This window comes from Mesoplodon mirus (genome assembly GCF_964341445.2).
Source record: "Mesoplodon mirus genome assembly, chromosome: 5".
NCBI lineage: Eukaryota > Metazoa > Chordata > Mammalia > Artiodactyla > Ziphiidae > Mesoplodon > Mesoplodon mirus.
In genome coordinates this window covers 35,775,103-35,791,574 of record NC_138980.1, presented here as the reverse complement: position 1 = coordinate 35,791,574, position 16,472 = coordinate 35,775,103, and the positions used below count along the sequence as shown (strand labels likewise).

The window sequence follows — 16,472 nt, the reverse complement described above, 5'->3', positions numbered from 1 at the left end:
TGCTCCAGGCAGAGGGAATAACAGGTGCAAAGGTCCTGGGGCAGGGCCATGCCTGGAGATTTGGAGGAACAGAGAGGGGGCCTGTGTGGCTGAAGCATGGTGAGTGAAGTGGGCAGAGAGGGAGGGAGATGAGGGCAGGGAGGAAGTAAGACCTTGTGGGCCACGGTGAGGAGTCTGGAGGGGGCAACTGAGGCACAAGGATGGTAAGTGGCCAAGGTGGCCCAGCAGAGCGACTTGAACCATGCCCATCACACAGATGGAAATCAGAGGCCGAGAGCATTCAGGCTGTGCCTTGAGGGAACAGGACAGCCCATGAATCACTCAGCCTGGTGGGGGTGGGTGCCATGGGTAGAAGCTGCCCAGTGCTGAGAGCAGGGGAAAGGTGCTGGGCCCGGGGCCCACGCTGGAGCGGGCAGGCACGTGACTATCCAGGGCCCTCCCCTGGCCCACTGGCCGCCTGCCTCTGCCGGCCAGGCCTGCACCACCCCAGACCGTATAAGGCCTGGGAGCTGCGAGCAGAGCCAGCTGCGCTGCCCGTCACTCCAGGGGACCCTCACACGGTCCAGGTGAGCGATGCCAGGGTGAGGCTGGCCTCCGGGCGGGTGGGACTGCTCAGGGTTATGGGTGTGGGGCAGGAGGCCCGGGACCCGCCATTCATGCCCCCTCTCTGCCCTTCCAGCTGCTTAGAGGATTACCATGTCTGCTCAAGATGAAGGAGGCCGGGATCCACCCAAACCCAAGGGCAAGGTGAGGGCAGGCGTGGGAGGGAAAGATCGCAACTGGGGCCTGGAGAGGCCCCAGAACCTTGGGAAGGTGACCTCCACAATCCTGGGGTCTGGAGGGGCTTCCTGGGGGAGTGTGGGGGAGGGAGGGCTCTGAAGGCCACAGTGCCAATCTTCCCTCCGGTCCCAAGCTGGAGGGTGGGGGGTGGGAGGATGCACTCAAACCTCAGTTCTTTCCTTGCTGTGTGACCCTGGGCCAGCCTCGGCCCCTCTCTGAGCTTCAGTTTCCCCATCTGAGAAATGTGGGCCACGGAAGGAAAAGGAGAGACCCAGAGGATGAATTTTTTCTCTGTCTATGGGAGGCAGGCTGAACCTGCCCATTGCTCAGGCGAGGAGACTGAGGCTCAGAGTGGCTGAGGTCATCCAGGAGCAAGGCCTGAGGCCGTTTGGGAAGCCAGGGCTCTCTGATGCTCCCCTCCCCCACCCCACCCCCACCACGGCCTGGCTCTGCTCATGCTGCCCCCCACCCCATGTAGACCCTGGGCAGCTTCTTTGGGTCCCTGCCTGGCTTCAGTTCTGCCCGGAACTCGGTGGCCCACGCCCACAGCTCAGCGAGAGAGGCCCGGCCGGTCGCCCATCCCGCAGCTGCTCCAGCTGCCGAGACTGCTCAGCCCCAGGCTCAGGGTGAGTGCACAGCTCCATGGAGCCGGGAGCTCTGGAGATGGACCACAGCAGGGACTTCTGCCCATCGTGGGGGTGCTTCATAGGTGCCTGCGTCACCTCAACAGACCCCACGCAGCTGGCATGCTCATTTAGCGCCAGATGGGGACCTGAGGCATAAATGAGTGGCCCAAGGGGGCACAGCCTGTAATGCCCCCCACATTCCCAACCCCCCTCCGCCTTCCATCACCCCGTTTCTGACGCCCTGTGGACCAGAGGCTGGGCGTTCAGCATGTCTAAGCTTATCAAAGATTTTGATCTTGGTTCCAGAGAGGGGCAGCACCTTCCCTGGCGTCACACAGCCTGGGGTGCTCCCCACCCTCCAGTTGCTCAGCTGGGGTGCTCGAGGCAGCCCTAGCCCCAAGTCCTGAAGGGGGGCTGGTGAAGGGGAGCCCAGGCTAGGGCAGCCGCTCTGGGCCCGGAGCCGCAGGCAGCTGACTTCTGCTCCACATACCCAGGCCCGGCAGGCGGCTGCCAGCTGTGGTGGAGTGGGGCAGGGCGGGGCCCCGAGTCCTCTCCCTGCATCACCCTGGGTGGGTGTCCAGCACCCAGGACCCAGGCAGAGAAAACTCTAGAGAACCCTTGCTCCAAGAGACCGCCCCTGGGGGTTGAGCGAGCCAGACCCATGGCCGTGGATGTCACCTTCTGCCGTCCCTGGCAGGGCAGCTGGGACATTCCTGACCTTTTGGGCTGTGCCCGCTGATTGTGCAATGGGCTTCAGGGTGGCTGATGCCAGCGTGTGTCCCTCCCTGGGTTGCTTGATTGGCTCTTGTCCCCACAGTGGCCACCGACCCGGAGCAGACGACCAGGGGCGTTGAGAAGACGCTGCCGCTTTCAGACAGGGTGAGAGGGGCTGGCAGAGCCTGGTCTGGTCTGATGGCCTCCGCCTCCCCCTGGGGTACCTCCTCCTGGGATGTTTCAGATCCTGCCGTCTGGGGGTTGTCATAGGCCAAGGAGCAGGCAGACACCCCTGTGGGATTCCAGGCCAGTCTTCCCCTCTGAGCCTCTGTTTCTACATCTGTGAAATGGGTGCAGTACTGCCTTACTGCCAGGCGCCATGAGGCTCCATCCGGTCTACAGACACCCCCCACCCGCACTCCAGTTCCGTGCCTAGCACATTACGACCCAAACAGTGGTAACTCATTCACCCTGTGTCAGGCTCTGGGCTCAGTGTTTACATGTGCTGCTTAATAATTAACTCTCCCAACCGTCCTGCGAGGAAGGGAGCAATAGTACCCCACACAAAAGCTGAAGCACAGAGAAGCCAAGCCACCTGCCGAAGGTCACACAGCAAGACACTGTAGCATGGGATTTGAACCTTGGGCAGTCAGAGGCTGAACACTGGACAACGACGCATCCACCCTCCGTCCTGGATGGCCGGGGACCGCCCATATAACCATGTCCCCAGGGCCAGGGCAAGCGGAGTGGCTGATCTAAGACTGCTGAGGGCCATAGCAGGGTGACAGAGCCCTGATACAACCCTTCCGCCCAGCACACACCCCACCCTGGAGTCTTCCTCGACTCCCCTCTGCCCTCAGCTTGGCCAGATCTGAGCATCTCGGAGGGCAAAGAACCACCGGGCTCACCCTGTGGCCCAAATTAAAATGGACCCCGGCAGCTGAGGGCCCCCTCCCCACTTTTTCACTCCTCCCCCTCCACCCCTCTTCACTTGCATTAATGGAGCACCTGTTCCCTGCAAAGTGCTTCAGGCACCTTGACTCAGTTTTCTCTACCAATCTTTGAAGGAGGTGCTGTTTTTATTGTTTTTTGTTTGTTTTTTTTAAATGGCTGGGAAGGGATTTTTTAAAATCTATCTATCTATTTATTTATTTATGGCTGCGTTGGGTCTTTGTTGCTGTGCCTGGGCTTTCTCTAGTTGTGGCGAGCGGGAGCTACTCTTCGTGGTGGTGCGCGGGCTTCTCATTGTTGTGGCATGTGGGATCTTCCCGCACCAGGGCTCGAATCCACGTTCCCTGCATTGGCAGGCGGATTTTTTTTTAATTATTTAATTATTGCTGCATTGGGTCTTCATTGCTGCGCACGGGCTTTCTCTACTTGCGGCGAGCGGGGGCTACTCTTCGTTTTGGTACGTGGGCTTCTCATTGCAGTGGCTTCTCTTGTTGCAGAGCACGGGCTCTAGGTGCGCGGGTTTCGGTAGTTGTGGTTCACAGGCTCTAGAGCACAGGCTCAGTAGTTGTGGCGCTTGGGCTTAGTTGCTCCCCAGCATGTGGGATCTTCCCGGACCAGGGCTCGAACCTGTGTCCCCTGCACTGGCAGGCAGATTCTTAACCACTGCGCCATCAGGGAAGCCCGGCAGGCGGATTCTTAACCACTGCACTACCAGGGAAGTCCAGGAGGTGCTGTTTTAATTGTCAGTCTTCAAATGAGGCTCAGAGAGGGGATGTGGCTTGCCTGAGGTAACACAGCAAGTGTGGGAAAGAGCTGAACCCAGGTCTCTGTGGGCAAGATGCCCACTTGAGACGATGCTGGGTAGGAGGCAGGTGGTGAGAATAACATTTCAGGACTTCTCAACTTCTCAACTTCAGTTGTCTTGCCCATTCAGGGCCGGGTCATCCTCTGTGTGGGGCCGTCCTGGGCACTGGCGGGGGGGGGGTTCAGTAGCATCCCTGACCCCACCCACTCACTCAATGCCAGGAGCACCCTCTTCCCTGAAGTTGTGATCATACAGATGTCCCCAGACATCGCCCAGTGTCCCCTGGAGGGGGGGGCAGGATCACCCTGGGTCACCCCTAACCCTGGGTTAAGAACCCCTGAATTGGAAATAGGAAACTGATGGTTGAACCTGGGTGGTGGCAACCCTGAGGCCATCACAGCCCTTCAGCAGTTTGGATGAACAAGAGGAAACTGCCCTCATTTTTGACCTACCAAGTTATCGACAGTTTCCTATGGCTCAAACCCAATACTTGGCCCTGTACTTTTCCAGTTATTATTTTTCTAAACATAGATACCCAGATCCCCTTCTCTTACTTGAATACATTCATGCTAACAAGCACTTGGCCTCCTCAAATTTCTCCCCGTGATGGGGAAACCTGTCTCAAAATTGCCATAGAGATTAGGTAAGATGAAGAAAACATGGAATTCAATGGCTTGCTGAGCACAAGGCTAAGGGATATTGAGCAAGGAGGGTCCCAGAGGTGCTAGGGAAGAGCTGTCAGCAGTGGGGGATCTATTGTGTCAGGGGAACCATGTGACGCTGTGACAGAGCCCAGTAGGCTGTATCCTGGAAGCCAGGGAGGGAGGTATGTCGGGGTGGGAGGTGAGCAGGCTGGGCCTCTGGGAGGAAGGTCCCACTCCCCGGGGCATGTAGGGATGAGTCGGAGATCTGGGGAAAGGTGGGGAGTGAGGTGTCTAGCACTCTCTGCTTGATCACGAATGTCCTTCCTCATCAGGTCATCTCCGGGACAAACGACCTAGTGTGGTCCAAGATGAGCAGGACCAAGGATGCCTTCTCGTCTGCGATGGCCAACGTCGTGGACACAGCTAAAGGTGTGGTCCAAGGAGGCCTGGGCATGACCCAGTCCACGCTCACAGGCACCAAGGATGCAGTGTCCACTGGGCTCACTGGGGCAGTGAACATGGCCAAGGGCACCGTCCAGACTGGCATGGACACCACCAAGACTGTCCTGACAGGCACCAAAGATGCAGTGTCCACTGGGCTCACTGGGGCAGTGAACATGGCCAAGGGCACCGTCCAGACTGGCATGGACACCACCAAGACTGTCCTGACAGGCACCAAAGATGCAGTGTCCACTGGCCTCACTGGGTCAGTGAACATGGCCAAGGGCACCATCCAGACTGGAATGGACACCACCAAGAGTGTCCTGACAGGCACCAAAGATGCAGTGTCCAGTGGGCTCACTGGGGCAGTGAACATGGCCAAGGGCACTGTCCAGACTGGCATGGACACCACCAAGACTGTCCTCACAGGCACCAAAGATGCAGTGTCCATTGGGCTCACTGGGGCAGTGAACATGGCCAAGGGCACCGTCCAGACTGGCATGGACACCACCAAGATGGCCCTGACAGGCACCAAAGATGCAGTGTCCACTGGGCTCACTGGATCAGTGAACATGGCCAAGGGCACTGTCCAGACTGGCATGGACACCACCAAAACTGTCCTGACAGGCACCAAAGATGCAGTGTCCATTGGGCTCACTGGATCAGTGAACATGGCCAAGGGTACTGTCCAGACTGGCATGGACACCACCAAAACTGTCCTGACAGGCACCAAAGATGCAGTGTCCACTGGGCTTACTGGGGCAGTGAACATGGCCAAGGGCACCGTCCAGACTGGCATGGACACCACCAAGACTGTTCTGACAGGTACCAAAGATGCAGTGTCCACTGGGCTCACTGGAGCAATGGGTGTGGCCAAAGGGGCCGTCCAGATGGGCATGGACACCACCAAGACTGTCCTGACAGGCACCAAAGATGCAGTGTCCACTGGGCTCACTGGAGCAATGGGTGTGGCCAAGGGGGCCGTCCAGACGGGCATGGACACCACCAAGACTGTCCTGACAGGCACCAAAGATGCAGTGTCCACTGGCCTCACTGGAGCAATGGGTGTGGCCAAGGGGGCCGTCCAGACGGGCATGGACACAACCAAGACTGTCCTGACAGGCACCAAAGATGCAGTGTCCACTGGCCTCACTGGGGCACTGAATATGGCCAAGGGCACCGTCCAAACCGGTGTGGACACCACCAAGATCGTCCTGACTAGCAGCAAAGATGCAGTGTCCACTGGGTTCACTGGAGCAATGGGCGTGGCCAAGGGAGCCGTCCAGACTGGCGTGGACACTACCAAGATTGTCCTGACTAGCAGCAAAGATGCAGTGTCCACTGGGTTCACTGGATCAATGGGCATGGCCAAGGGAGCCGTCCAGACCGGCATGGACACCACCAAGATCGTCCTCACTGGCACCAAAGATGCAGTGTCCACTGGATTCACTGGAGCAATGGGCGTGGCCAGGGGAGCCATCCAGACTGGCGTGGACACCACCAAGATTGTGCTGACTAGCAGCAAAGATGCAGTGTCCACTGGGTTCACTGGATCAATGGACGTGGCCAAGGGAGCCGTCCAGACCGGCGTGGACACCACCAAGATTGTCCTGACTGGCACCAAAGATGCAGTGTCCACTGGGTTCACTGGATCAATGGGCATGGCCAAGGGAGCCGTCCAGACTGGTGTGGACACCACCAAGATCGTCCTGACTGGCACCAAAGATGCAGTGTCCACTGGGCTCACTGGAGCAATGGGTGTGGCCAAGGGGGCCGTCCAGATGGGCGTGGATACCACCAAGACTGTCCTGACAGGCACCAAAGATGCAGTGTCCACTGGGCTCACTGTATCAGTGAATATGGCCAAGGGCACCATCCAGACTGGCATGGACACCACCAAGACTGTCCTGACAGGCACCAAAGATGCAGTGTCCACTGGGCTCACTGGATCAGTGAATATGGCCAAGGGCACCATCCAGACTGGCATGGACACCACCAAGACTGTCCTCACAGGCACCAAAGATGCAGTGTCCACTGGGCTTACTGGGGCAGTGAACATGGCCAAGGGCACCGTCCAGACTGGCATGGACACCACCAAGACCGTTCTGACAGGTACCAAAGATGCAGTGTCCATTGGGCTCACTGGAGCAATGGGTGTGGCCAAAGGGGCCGTCCAGATGGGCATGGACACCACCAACACTGTCCTGACAGGCACCAAAGATGCAGTGTCCACTGGCCTCACTGGGGCACTGAACATGGCCAAGGGCACCGTCCAGACTGGTGTGGATACCACCAAGACTGTCTTGACAGGCACCAAAGATGCAGTGTCCACTGGGTTCACTGGAGCAATGGGCGTGGCCAGGGGAGCCATCCAGACCGGCGTGGACACCACCAAGATTGTCCTGACTAGCAGCAAAGATGCAGTGTCCACTGGGTTCACTGGAGCAATGGGCGTGGCCAAGGGAGCCGTCCAGACCGGCATGGACACCACCAAGATTGTCCTGACTAGCAGCAAAGATGCAGTGTCCACTGGGTTCACTGGATCAATGGGTGTGGCAAAGGGAGCCGTCCAGACCGGTGTGGACACCACCAAGATCGTCCTCACTGGCACCAAAGATGCAGTGTCCACTGGGTTCACTGGAGCAATGGGCGTGGCCAGGGGAGCCGTCCAGACTGGCGTGGACACCACCAAGATTGTGCTGACTAGCAGCAAAGATGCAGTGTCCACTGGGTTCACTGGATCAATGGGCGTGGCCAAGGGAGCCGTCCAGACCGGCGTGGACACCACCAAGATTGTCCTGACTGGCACCAAAGATGCAGTGTCCACTGGGTTCACTGGAGCAATGGGCGTGGCCAGGGGAGCTGTCCAGACTGGCGTGGACACCACCAAGATTGTCCTGACTGGCAGCAAAGATGCAATGTCCACTGGGTTCACTGGAGCAATGGGCGTGGCCATGGGAGCCGTCCAGACCGGCATGGACACCACCAAGACCGTCCTGACTAGCAGCAAAGATGCAGTGTCCACTGGGTTCACTGGAGCAATGGGCGTGACCAGGGGAGCTGTCCAGACTGGCGTGGACACCACCAAGACCGTCCTGACTGGCACCAAAGATGCAGTGTCCACTGGGTTCACTGGAGCAATGGGCGTGGCCAAGGGAGCCGTCCAGACCGGCATGGACACTGCCAAGACCGTCCTGACTGGCACCAAAGATGCAGTGTCCACTGGGTTCACTGGAGCAATGGGTGTGACCAAGGGGGCCGTCCAGACAGGCATGGGCACCACCAAGACTGTCCTGACAGGCACCAAAGATGCAGTGTCCACAGGGCTCACTGGGGCTGTGAATGTGGCTACAGGGGCTGTGCAAACTGGGCTGAATACAACCCAAAATGTTTCAGCTGGCACAAGGAACACCATTTCCAGTGGCATGGCTGGTGCCATGAATATGGCTAACACTGCTGCCCAGTGGGGTCTGGACACCTCGAAGGCTGTCCTCACTGGCACCAAAGACGCTGTGTCCACTGGGCTCACCAGGGTAGGGAACGTGGCCCGAGGAGGTGTGCAGGCTGGTCTCGGAACCATCCAGAACTGGTTACCTGTTCCCCAGGATGCTGCCTCAGGTGGACTCGCCACTTCCGGAGCCCCAGATGAAGGAGAACAAACCATCCTGAACCCTCATGAAGCTCAGTCCTGCGGGGTCTCCAGGCCCCCGGGCACTCTGTGTGCACGCCTGGACCTTGCTGGGAAAGCCACCACCAGTACCAAGGGCCTCGTGTCAGCTAAGGTGACTTTCACCCAAGAGGCCGCACTGGGCAAGGAGGATGACGTAGGGCCTGGGGCCACCACTTGCGGCCAGGAAGGAGCCCGGGGCTTTGCAACACTCCGGGACGCGGTGGAGGGGCTGGGGGAGATCTTCCAGCCCATGAGCGCTGAGGAGCAAGGTGAGAGCAGGAAGCCTGGTCCCAGCTCCCAGGGGCCTGGTCGTCTGTACAACGCATGCCCCTGACGCCCGAGGGGCCTCTCGGGTTGAGCGACCCTGTCTTCCCTTTCAGCTCAGCTGGCTGCCTCTCAGCCCCGGCTGAGGGAGGCCACGGCCGACCAAAGCAGCTACTTCGTGCGTCTGGGCGACTTGGACCCCAGCTTCCGCCAGCGGGCTTTCGAGCACGCCCTGAGCCACCTGCAGCAAGGCCAGTTCCAGGCCCTGGACATCCTGGCCCAGCTCGAGGACGCCTTCTGGCTGGTAAGAGCCCTCCCTTCCACCAGTGCCTTCCTCAGCCACACGTGGGGGACCTGACAGACACATACTAGGCACCTAGTAGACAACGGCCGTCAGCCACTCAGTCACGGGTCTGCTCTCAAGGAGCCTGTATTCCAGGGAGGAAGATGGACACAAGACCCAATACTTGCCACCAACGGGGTTGCAGAGAGGGAAACAAGACAGTCGTGCAGAGAGGGGCAGGGCAGGAGCGTGTCTGTTTGAGCCAAGTTGTGTGGAAAGTGGGGACCGCAAGGACAGACAGTGGCCTGAGAACAAGCTACGTGTGTTCCAAGGAGCAGAAGGGCGGCCGGTGGCAGGGGAGGGTAAAGTGAAGGCGCTGACAGGATAGGGGGAACCAATGCGATCTGGGTGGGGTTCAGTGATGCAAGGAAGGGCCCAGCGGAAGGTGACTTGAACGCCACCGCGGGGACAGGCACCGAGCCAGCGGGGTCATGCTCTCTCGCCAGCCCCACTCACCCCTCCGCCGCAGGCTTTCTCCCCCTGCAGCACCACTTGACACCCACGCTGGCTCCTTGTGGGTGCTGGGGCTGACCTGCCTGCGGTAGGAAGTTTAGTGGCATCCCGTCTGTGGCTGATGCAGACGGTGATGGACCCCCAGGTCTGAGCACCTCTAGGTTCTCAAGGTCATGGGTCGTAAGTGTCGAACAGCCCCATCTACACAGGTGGCGAGGAACCCAGCCATGCTACCTGAGTGGGGATCCCTGGGATGCACTCAGGCACCTGTGTTTTCCGTCAGTGCCCCAGGGGTCTGTGGTGAGCCACAATTTGAGGACCACTGCTCCAACCCAGAGGGTCTCAACGGGGCAGTCGTGCCCCCAGGGGACACTGGGCCATGCCTGGGGATGTCTGTTGGTCACCCAGCAGGGTGGGGGGGGGGCTCCTGGCATTGAGTGGGTGGGAGCCGGGAGGCTGCTCCACACCCTGCAGAGCCCAGGACTGGGGGCTGAAGGTTGGCCTGATGCAACAGAGGTTTTATTTAAGGGGATCCCTCTGGCTACTGTGGGGAGGACAGGTCACCAGGGTCAAGGGCCAAGGGCCAGAGCCAGGAAATGAGTGAGGTTTCTGCAAAAATCCTGGCAAATGCTGAGGGGGGCCTTGGGAGTAGCATCGGCGGTGGCAAGAGGCAGTTGGGTTCTGGATGTGCTTCAAAAGCAGACCCACCAGCTTAGGTGTGAGAGTGAGAGAGAGAAAAGACCCTATGAGGCCTCGGGGACTTTTAGCAGGGGACACCTAGAAATGCCCTGGGTGGTGAACATTAAGGCTTGGTCTTGGACAGGGTAACCTGGAGATGTCTAGTAGGCCCCCGGATGGAGTCGCTGGGGTTAAGAGCTGGAAGGGTGATGGAAAGTTGGAGTCAACATTCGGTCCGCTTGCTGAGCTCTCAGGAGGACAAGGAAGATTAGTCAATGGGGGTGGGGGGCTCCTATGTGCTAGGGACCCAAAAAGCAAGGAGGAAAAGGTCCTGACAGAGCTCCCACCCAAGGAGGGGAGATAAACAACAAAGAAACTCACGGTAACTCGACAGTGATAGGCCTCTGAGGAGAGACAGAGATCTGGCAGGGAGGGCCTGGGGGGGGCCACCTTACTGGGCCAGAGGAAGCATGTTTCAGGCTGAGTGGGCAGCACGTGCAAAGGCCCTGAGGCAACATGCTGGATGTGCTCGAGGGACAAAAGGAGGCCAGCGTGGCCTGAGCAGAGAGCACAGCGGGATGTCAGCAGGAGGTGAGGTTGCAGGTGTCCTGAGCAGGCCACGCAGACCATGGTGAGGAACTGGATTCGGTCCAAAGGCCACTCACTGGGAGACGTGGGAGGATTTTGAGCTGGGGTGTGACATGGTGCCCCTGCCATTCTGCTGAGCTCCCTGACAACCTCATGAGGAATTTGGATTATTGCCTCTTTACGTGAACCATCCTGGTACAGCTGGCCCTAAACCTTTCCACCACACCACGGGAAAGGTAGACACGAAGCTCCAGGAACGCCGCCCCCGGGGGAGTATCAGGAAGGTCCCTGCCAAGGCCTCATGTCTCTGCTGGGCTCTCTCTTTCCAGATTGAGAAGGCCCAGCAGGCTCCAGACCGGCAGCCGTGGCCGGACCAGGATCTGAACAGCCAAGCCGGCGCCCGACAGGTGCGTACCAGGGGGCCGGCGCTCCTGCCCCTCCCCTCCAGCCCCACTCACCTCCCTCCTTCCACCCACAGGTGCCAGCCGCCGGGGCTCTGTCCAGGGTCTGCAGCCTTGTCCAGCAGCTCCATGTGGCCTACAGCAGCCTGGCCTCCGGCCTCCAGGGCCTCCCCGCCGAGCTCCGGTGGCAGCTCAGGCAGGCGCGGCACAGCCTCTGCGAGCTCCACAGCGTGGTCTCCTCTGCCGCCTCCGTGGCGGCGCTGCCGGCCGAGCGCCTGGCCCAGAGCCGCCAGGGCGTACGCCAGGCGTGGCAGGGGCTGGAGCAGCTGCTGGAGAGCGTGCAGCGCAGCCCTCCGCTCAGCTGGCTGGTGGGGCCCTTCGTCCTGCACCCCAATGGGCAGCGGCTGTAGGAGCCCCTCCCCCGCCCGAAACCAGCCCCAACCCCCGCAAGCTCCGGGCCCTGCTGGCTGGCGCCCCACCTTCCTCCCTGAGCACGGCTGGCCCTTCTCCTGGCCGAGGAGCCCGGGGCGGCTAAGACCCTCGATGGCGACGGGGGGACCCGGGCTTCGCCTGAAGATCTCAAGCAAGCACTTCATTTAGGAACAAGGGGAGTCGTGCCTGTCTTGAAGGTTCTCCACTCAGCACCCCCAGTAGGGCCCTTTTATCTTTTACCTCGGGGGGGGGGTGGTCTTCCACCCCAGCCTGGGCCCTCTAGCTATACCAGCTTGGCAGGCGGCCCTGCTCCTCCATCCTGGGCTCCAGGCAGCTCTGTCCTCGCTCTGAAAAGCCCACGCCCCTCAGCAAACAGCGCATGCCAGAAGGTACCAGAACGCCACCATCATCCTGAGGCAGGTAGGTCCCCACCGCCTCTGCTGACCCCCGGCCTGGCCCAGGGGCTTCATGAAGGCAAAGCCGCAGCAGCCACTGACAGCTGAGGACCGGACTGCCCGGGCGGGGTTGGGTGAGTACACCTCCCTTCCTGCTGCAGCCCACTCACCCGGCAGCGCCCCCTGGTCCTGGGTGATCACAAGGACCCCACAGATGCTGTTCTCAGGTCACTGGGCCCAGAGGCTGCCGATGAAGGAATAAAGGGGCTCCCTCACACGGGGTGGGGCCCTAGGGAGCACGTGACAAAATGTGCTCGAGGGACTTCCAGGTGGTCCAGGGGTAAGGACTCTGTGCTTTCACTGCCGAGGGTGTGGGTTGGATCCCTGGTTGGGGAACTAAGATCCCACAAACCACAAGGCGTGGCCAAAAAACCAAAAACAGAAAAACGTGCTCGACACACGTTCAGGTCTCAGTCACGTGCTCCAGGCTGGAGACCAGCAGCCCCTGGACAAGGGCCCCTTCCTTCCCACCGTGCTCTCCCTGGATCCTTGGGGCGCCCTGCGAGGTGGGCTGCACATGGGAAGGTGGGACAACAGAGGGCCAGTCCCCCTGCTCCAGATGCTGAGGGAGCTGCTGCGTCAGAAGTCCAGCGGCCCGAGGCTTGTCAAGTCCCCACTTCCCATGCCTGCAGCCCCCCTATCTGGCCACCTCCTTGACGGAGGAAGCGAAGTGGCCCCGCTTCTCAGAAATCACCAGGTGCTCCAAGCCCCAGGACGGATGGGCCAGCTCTTCCCAGAGGGTCACCACGGCTGCCAGGGGCCACAAGGGGCCCTGCGCCACAGGAGCTGGCCGAGGCAACACACAGGGACCAGTCCGGGAACTTCCCTGAGCCTTTCCTTCCTCACTCCCCATCACGGACAGCCATCGGAGGGGGTGACACTGGAAACAGTCGTTCACGGAAACCGAGCTCACCGACAACCTCAAATCCAACCAAACCAAACCAAACGGGGCAAGGGCCGGGGGCGGAGGCGGTACGCCAGGCCCAGGGAGCAAAACCACACCACGCCTCTCTCTCAGCCGGGACAGAGGGGCTCGGCCACCGGCAGGACAGGGGACACACGGTAGAGGCCACCGTTTAACCAGCAACCGCCGTGTGCAGGTGCCTGGCTGGGCGTCGCACACACATCCCCCATCTGAATCCAAGCAACAGGTGAGCACAGAGAAGCCCAGAGTGTGGGGTGTCACTCGGCCCACGTCACACAGCAAGGCCTGCCCCCAACACCCACGCCCTGTGCTCATCGAGGACGACAGACAGCCCTCAGCATCCTTCCTGGTACTTTTGGAAAGGCCTTGCTCACTGCCCCCGTCAGCCCTGCAGGGCCTGGAGCACCATCAGAACCAAATTCATATTCACTGCTCACGGTGACCCTATGGCTTAAAACCCTCTGTCCCTGGACGGCCCCTTGACAACTGCAAACCAGCGAGGCTAGAAAACCGAGCCAATAAAAGCAACTCTTTTTTCATTAAAAAAAACCCTTTATAGTTATTTCACGTCCGCTGGAAATCACAGAAATTAGGCAGGAAAAAAACCCAGGGGGACAAATACAAACGAACAACACAGCGTCTCCCCAACAGTTCTCTGCTCCCTGGGTGCCGGGAAGGAGCCAGGCAGGCCTCGGGGCAGCTGCGCGTGGCGGCGGGGCCTGGCCACAGGCTGCCTGGCTCAGCTGTCCTCGTCGTCCAGGGACTCCGAGTCCACCCGCAGCCTCTCTCGCTCCTGCCGCTCCTTCCCGGGCCCGTCCAGGTCGGGGCCCTCCCGCGCGCTGCTGGTGGAGGACAGCACGGGCGGGCGGGGGTGAGCAGGCCCCTTGCCGTCTGTCTCCTTCCTTCCACCTACAGAGGCCAACAGCCCTCGCCCCCAACCTCCCCCTGCCGTGCCTGCAGCCCCGGCTACTCCCGTGGCGGGTGTCAGGAGGGAGCCACCCTCCGAGAGCTCAGGCCCAGGCCAGCCGGCCCCGAGCCCAGAGTTCCCTCCGAGGGGCCTGGGGGTCAGTCAGCGTGCGGGAGACTGATGTCCCTCGGGCCCTTACCCACTGGGAGCAGCTCAGACACCGGGCTGCCTGCTCCGGAAGTCGCCCCGGCGACACTTACTCGTTGTGTGATGGATCTTCAGAGGAGCCGCCCCCCGGCCCCTCCTCTGAGTTCTGTCCTTCCCCCGGCTCCCTGTCCTCCACGCTCTCCCCCTTCTGGGAAGTGGCCTCACCGTTCACGGGGGCTGAGAGATCTGCGGGGAGAGAGGCTCGTGAGACGCTGTGGGGCAACCTGCCTGCAGAGAGCGAGCAGCATGCGAGCACCCGCCTGTGCACCTGAATTCACCCGCACCCCGGAGCCACTAGACACACAGGGGCCGCCGGCTGCATGGGGCTCTTCCTCCAGCCGGCCCCTGGCCCATCCACGCGGCCTGGAGATGGGCCGGTAAATGAATGGCCGTGGGCAACACCGGGAAAAGCCTGCCGCAGCCGTGTCCAAACAGACGTAAGGAGAGACGCTCCCTCTGTGCTCTCCCCCGGGCAGCCTCGGCTTCGGCTAAGCCCTCTCGGTGCTGGTCTTAAGGGCTGCTCCAAGCATCTCTCACCAGGACCGCATGACCCCAGCAGGAAGGAATGCTCTCCTGTCCCCGCAGCCACTGTCCCCCCCACCGACGCCCTTGGCGTCCACCCGTGGCCCTCCCCTCCCAGACCCCTGCGACCGCCCGTCCCAGAAACGCTCGCGCACCTGGCCGCACACACACAGCCTCCCCTGCTACCTGGCTCTAAGGGTCTGGATGGAGCCTATGAGCAGCACAGGGGGGTGTGGCCCAGACACCAGCTGCCTTGGGGACACAGCCAGCCTGCGCAGCAAGTGCCGACAGATGGCGCCACCTGGGTGGTCTGCTCCTCACCAGCGCTCGCCTCGTCCTCCGCCCTCTCCGCAGGGGCCTCCTCTCCGGCCAGTATCTCCTCGGCCTTCTCCGGCCCAGTTCTGGTCGCCTTCTGGATGGCCTCGATCTTTGGTCCCAGGACCCGAGACTTGAGCCGGGCATAGACCTCCGCAGCCTTCTCCATCACCTCCTTGTTGGCCTTGTAGCGGCGGATCTGGCCCACCAAGAGGCCTGGCTCAGGGGGCGCAGCCTCCTCACCCCCCGCCCGAGACCCTCCCCCATCACCGCACCCGGAGCACCTCCCGTGCGCACGGCTTCCTCCTCGCTGACCACAGGCGGCCGTGGCCGGAAGCCCAGTGCCCCGAGCAGACCCGTAGCCCCACCACCAGCCCCTTCAACACCTGGGCTCCCACCGCACCTTCTTCAACGTGGCCACCACATCCGTGTTCTTCTGGAGGATCTGTGAGGTCACCTGCAGGGTCCCTAGTTCCTCTAACGCATTCAGACACCTCTTCACATCCTGCAGGGCAGCGAGGGCAGCGAGGAGGGTCAGCGCCTAGCTGCAGGGGTTCTAGGGGGCCCAAGAGGGCAGAGAAGGACACCCTGGGCTGAGCGACAGGGAGCCCTGGGGACAGTGGTGAAGCACCCAGAACTCGAGGGGTCTTGGGGCCTCGTGTGGCACCACCTGGTGGGAATGCAGAGCACTGCACCCAGGAGGCCAAGCTGGGCCCTTATCTGGTGGGTGCCCACGCGAACAAGGACCCTGCCCTGCACGTGCGGCCTGGCTTTGCCTCAGCATCCCCAGACTTCTAAGGGAGCTCGAGCGATGAGGGGGCAGGGGAACTGAGACATGACCTCTGCACCCCGAGGAAGGTCTCACCGGATTGTCAACCTTCAGGGCGAACTTGATCTCGCTGTGCAGCTTCTGAAGCTTCTCCTCCACGGAAGGTTCTGTGGCCAAGAGAGAAGGCAGCGCCCAGGCCTGAGTGGGGTCCCTGGTGATGGGAGCCGGCTCCTCCAGGGCCGTCCCTCCTCCCGTTCGGCGACCTCAGTATGCAACCAGGGCTGGGCAGCTGGCCCCTCACCTTTCTTCTTCTCAACCTTCCGGTCTGGTGGGAACCCCTCCGACCGCTTCCGGGTCCGTTCCACCTTCACGGGCCTGTGGAGAGTGGTGCCCTTAGAAGGCCCCTGACCAATGTCCCCACTGAGGGCTGGGGGCCCGTGAGGGGACCCATGGCCGCTGCAGAAGGAAACCGTCAGGAGGCCCGGGAGACTGGGAGGAGGAGGCTCAAGGCCCATCTGACCTGGTCTAGGGCAGCACCTGAGGGGACCCAAGACATAACCCTTTCTCTAAGAAGTAAAAAAT

The 16,472-nt window shown here is 61.0% G+C and overlaps 2 protein-coding genes across 6 annotated transcripts in view; one reads left to right on the top strand and one right to left on the bottom strand.

Annotated features, from left to right (window-relative positions):
- The first annotated feature begins 263 nt into the window (after positions 1-263).
- PLIN4 (perilipin 4) lies at positions 264-13,713 on the top strand. Of its 3 annotated transcripts, none has more exons than XM_082620391.1 (7): positions 264-566; positions 680-747; positions 1,259-1,406; positions 2,224-2,285; positions 4,853-8,900; positions 9,012-9,199; positions 11,287-13,713. In XM_082620391.1, the coding sequence occupies exons 2-7, from the start codon at positions 697-699 to the stop codon at positions 11,956-11,958; spliced, it is 5,169 nt and encodes a 1,722-aa protein (XP_082476517.1). In that variant the 5' UTR covers positions 264-566; positions 680-696; the 3' UTR covers positions 11,959-13,713. The 3 variants fall into 3 exon arrangements, with proteins under 3 accessions (XP_082476517.1, XP_082476518.1, XP_082476516.1); XM_082620392.1 differs by having other exon boundaries at positions 264-747; positions 11,287-11,364; positions 11,436-11,894; XM_082620390.1 differs by having other exon boundaries at positions 264-747.
- Positions 13,708-16,472, bottom strand: part of HDGFL2 (HDGF like 2) — an 18,080-nt gene continuing 15,315 nt past the window's right edge. For 2 of the 3 annotated variants that reach the window (XM_082620393.1, XM_082620394.1), the window contains exons 11-16: positions 16,192-16,265; positions 15,987-16,057; positions 15,525-15,626; positions 15,128-15,320; positions 14,338-14,470; positions 13,708-14,012 (exon numbers count right to left, since the gene is read on the bottom strand). In XM_082620393.1, the coding sequence (XP_082476519.1) occupies positions 13,910-14,012; positions 14,338-14,470; positions 15,128-15,320; positions 15,525-15,626; positions 15,987-16,057; positions 16,192-16,265 (676 nt within the window). In that variant the 3' untranslated portion in view covers positions 13,708-13,909. The remainder of the gene's footprint in view (positions 14,013-14,337; positions 14,471-15,127; positions 15,321-15,524; positions 15,627-15,986; positions 16,058-16,191; positions 16,266-16,472) is intronic. The other variant, XM_082620395.1, reaches the window with a different exon arrangement.

Bases quoted from the DNA above. Each gene is read 5' to 3' on its own strand.
- PLIN4 (XM_082620391.1), top strand. From the start codon at position 697: ATGTCTGCTCAAGATGAAGGAGGCCGGGATCCACCCAAACCCAAGGGC. The intron at 8,901-9,011 runs GTGAGAGCAGGA...CTTCCCTTTCAG, and splicing joins CATGAGCGCTGAGGAGCAAG to CTCAGCTGGCTGCCTCTCAG. The intron at 9,200-11,286 runs GTAAGAGCCCTC...CTCTCTTTCCAG, and splicing joins TCGAGGACGCCTTCTGGCTG to ATTGAGAAGGCCCAGCAGGC.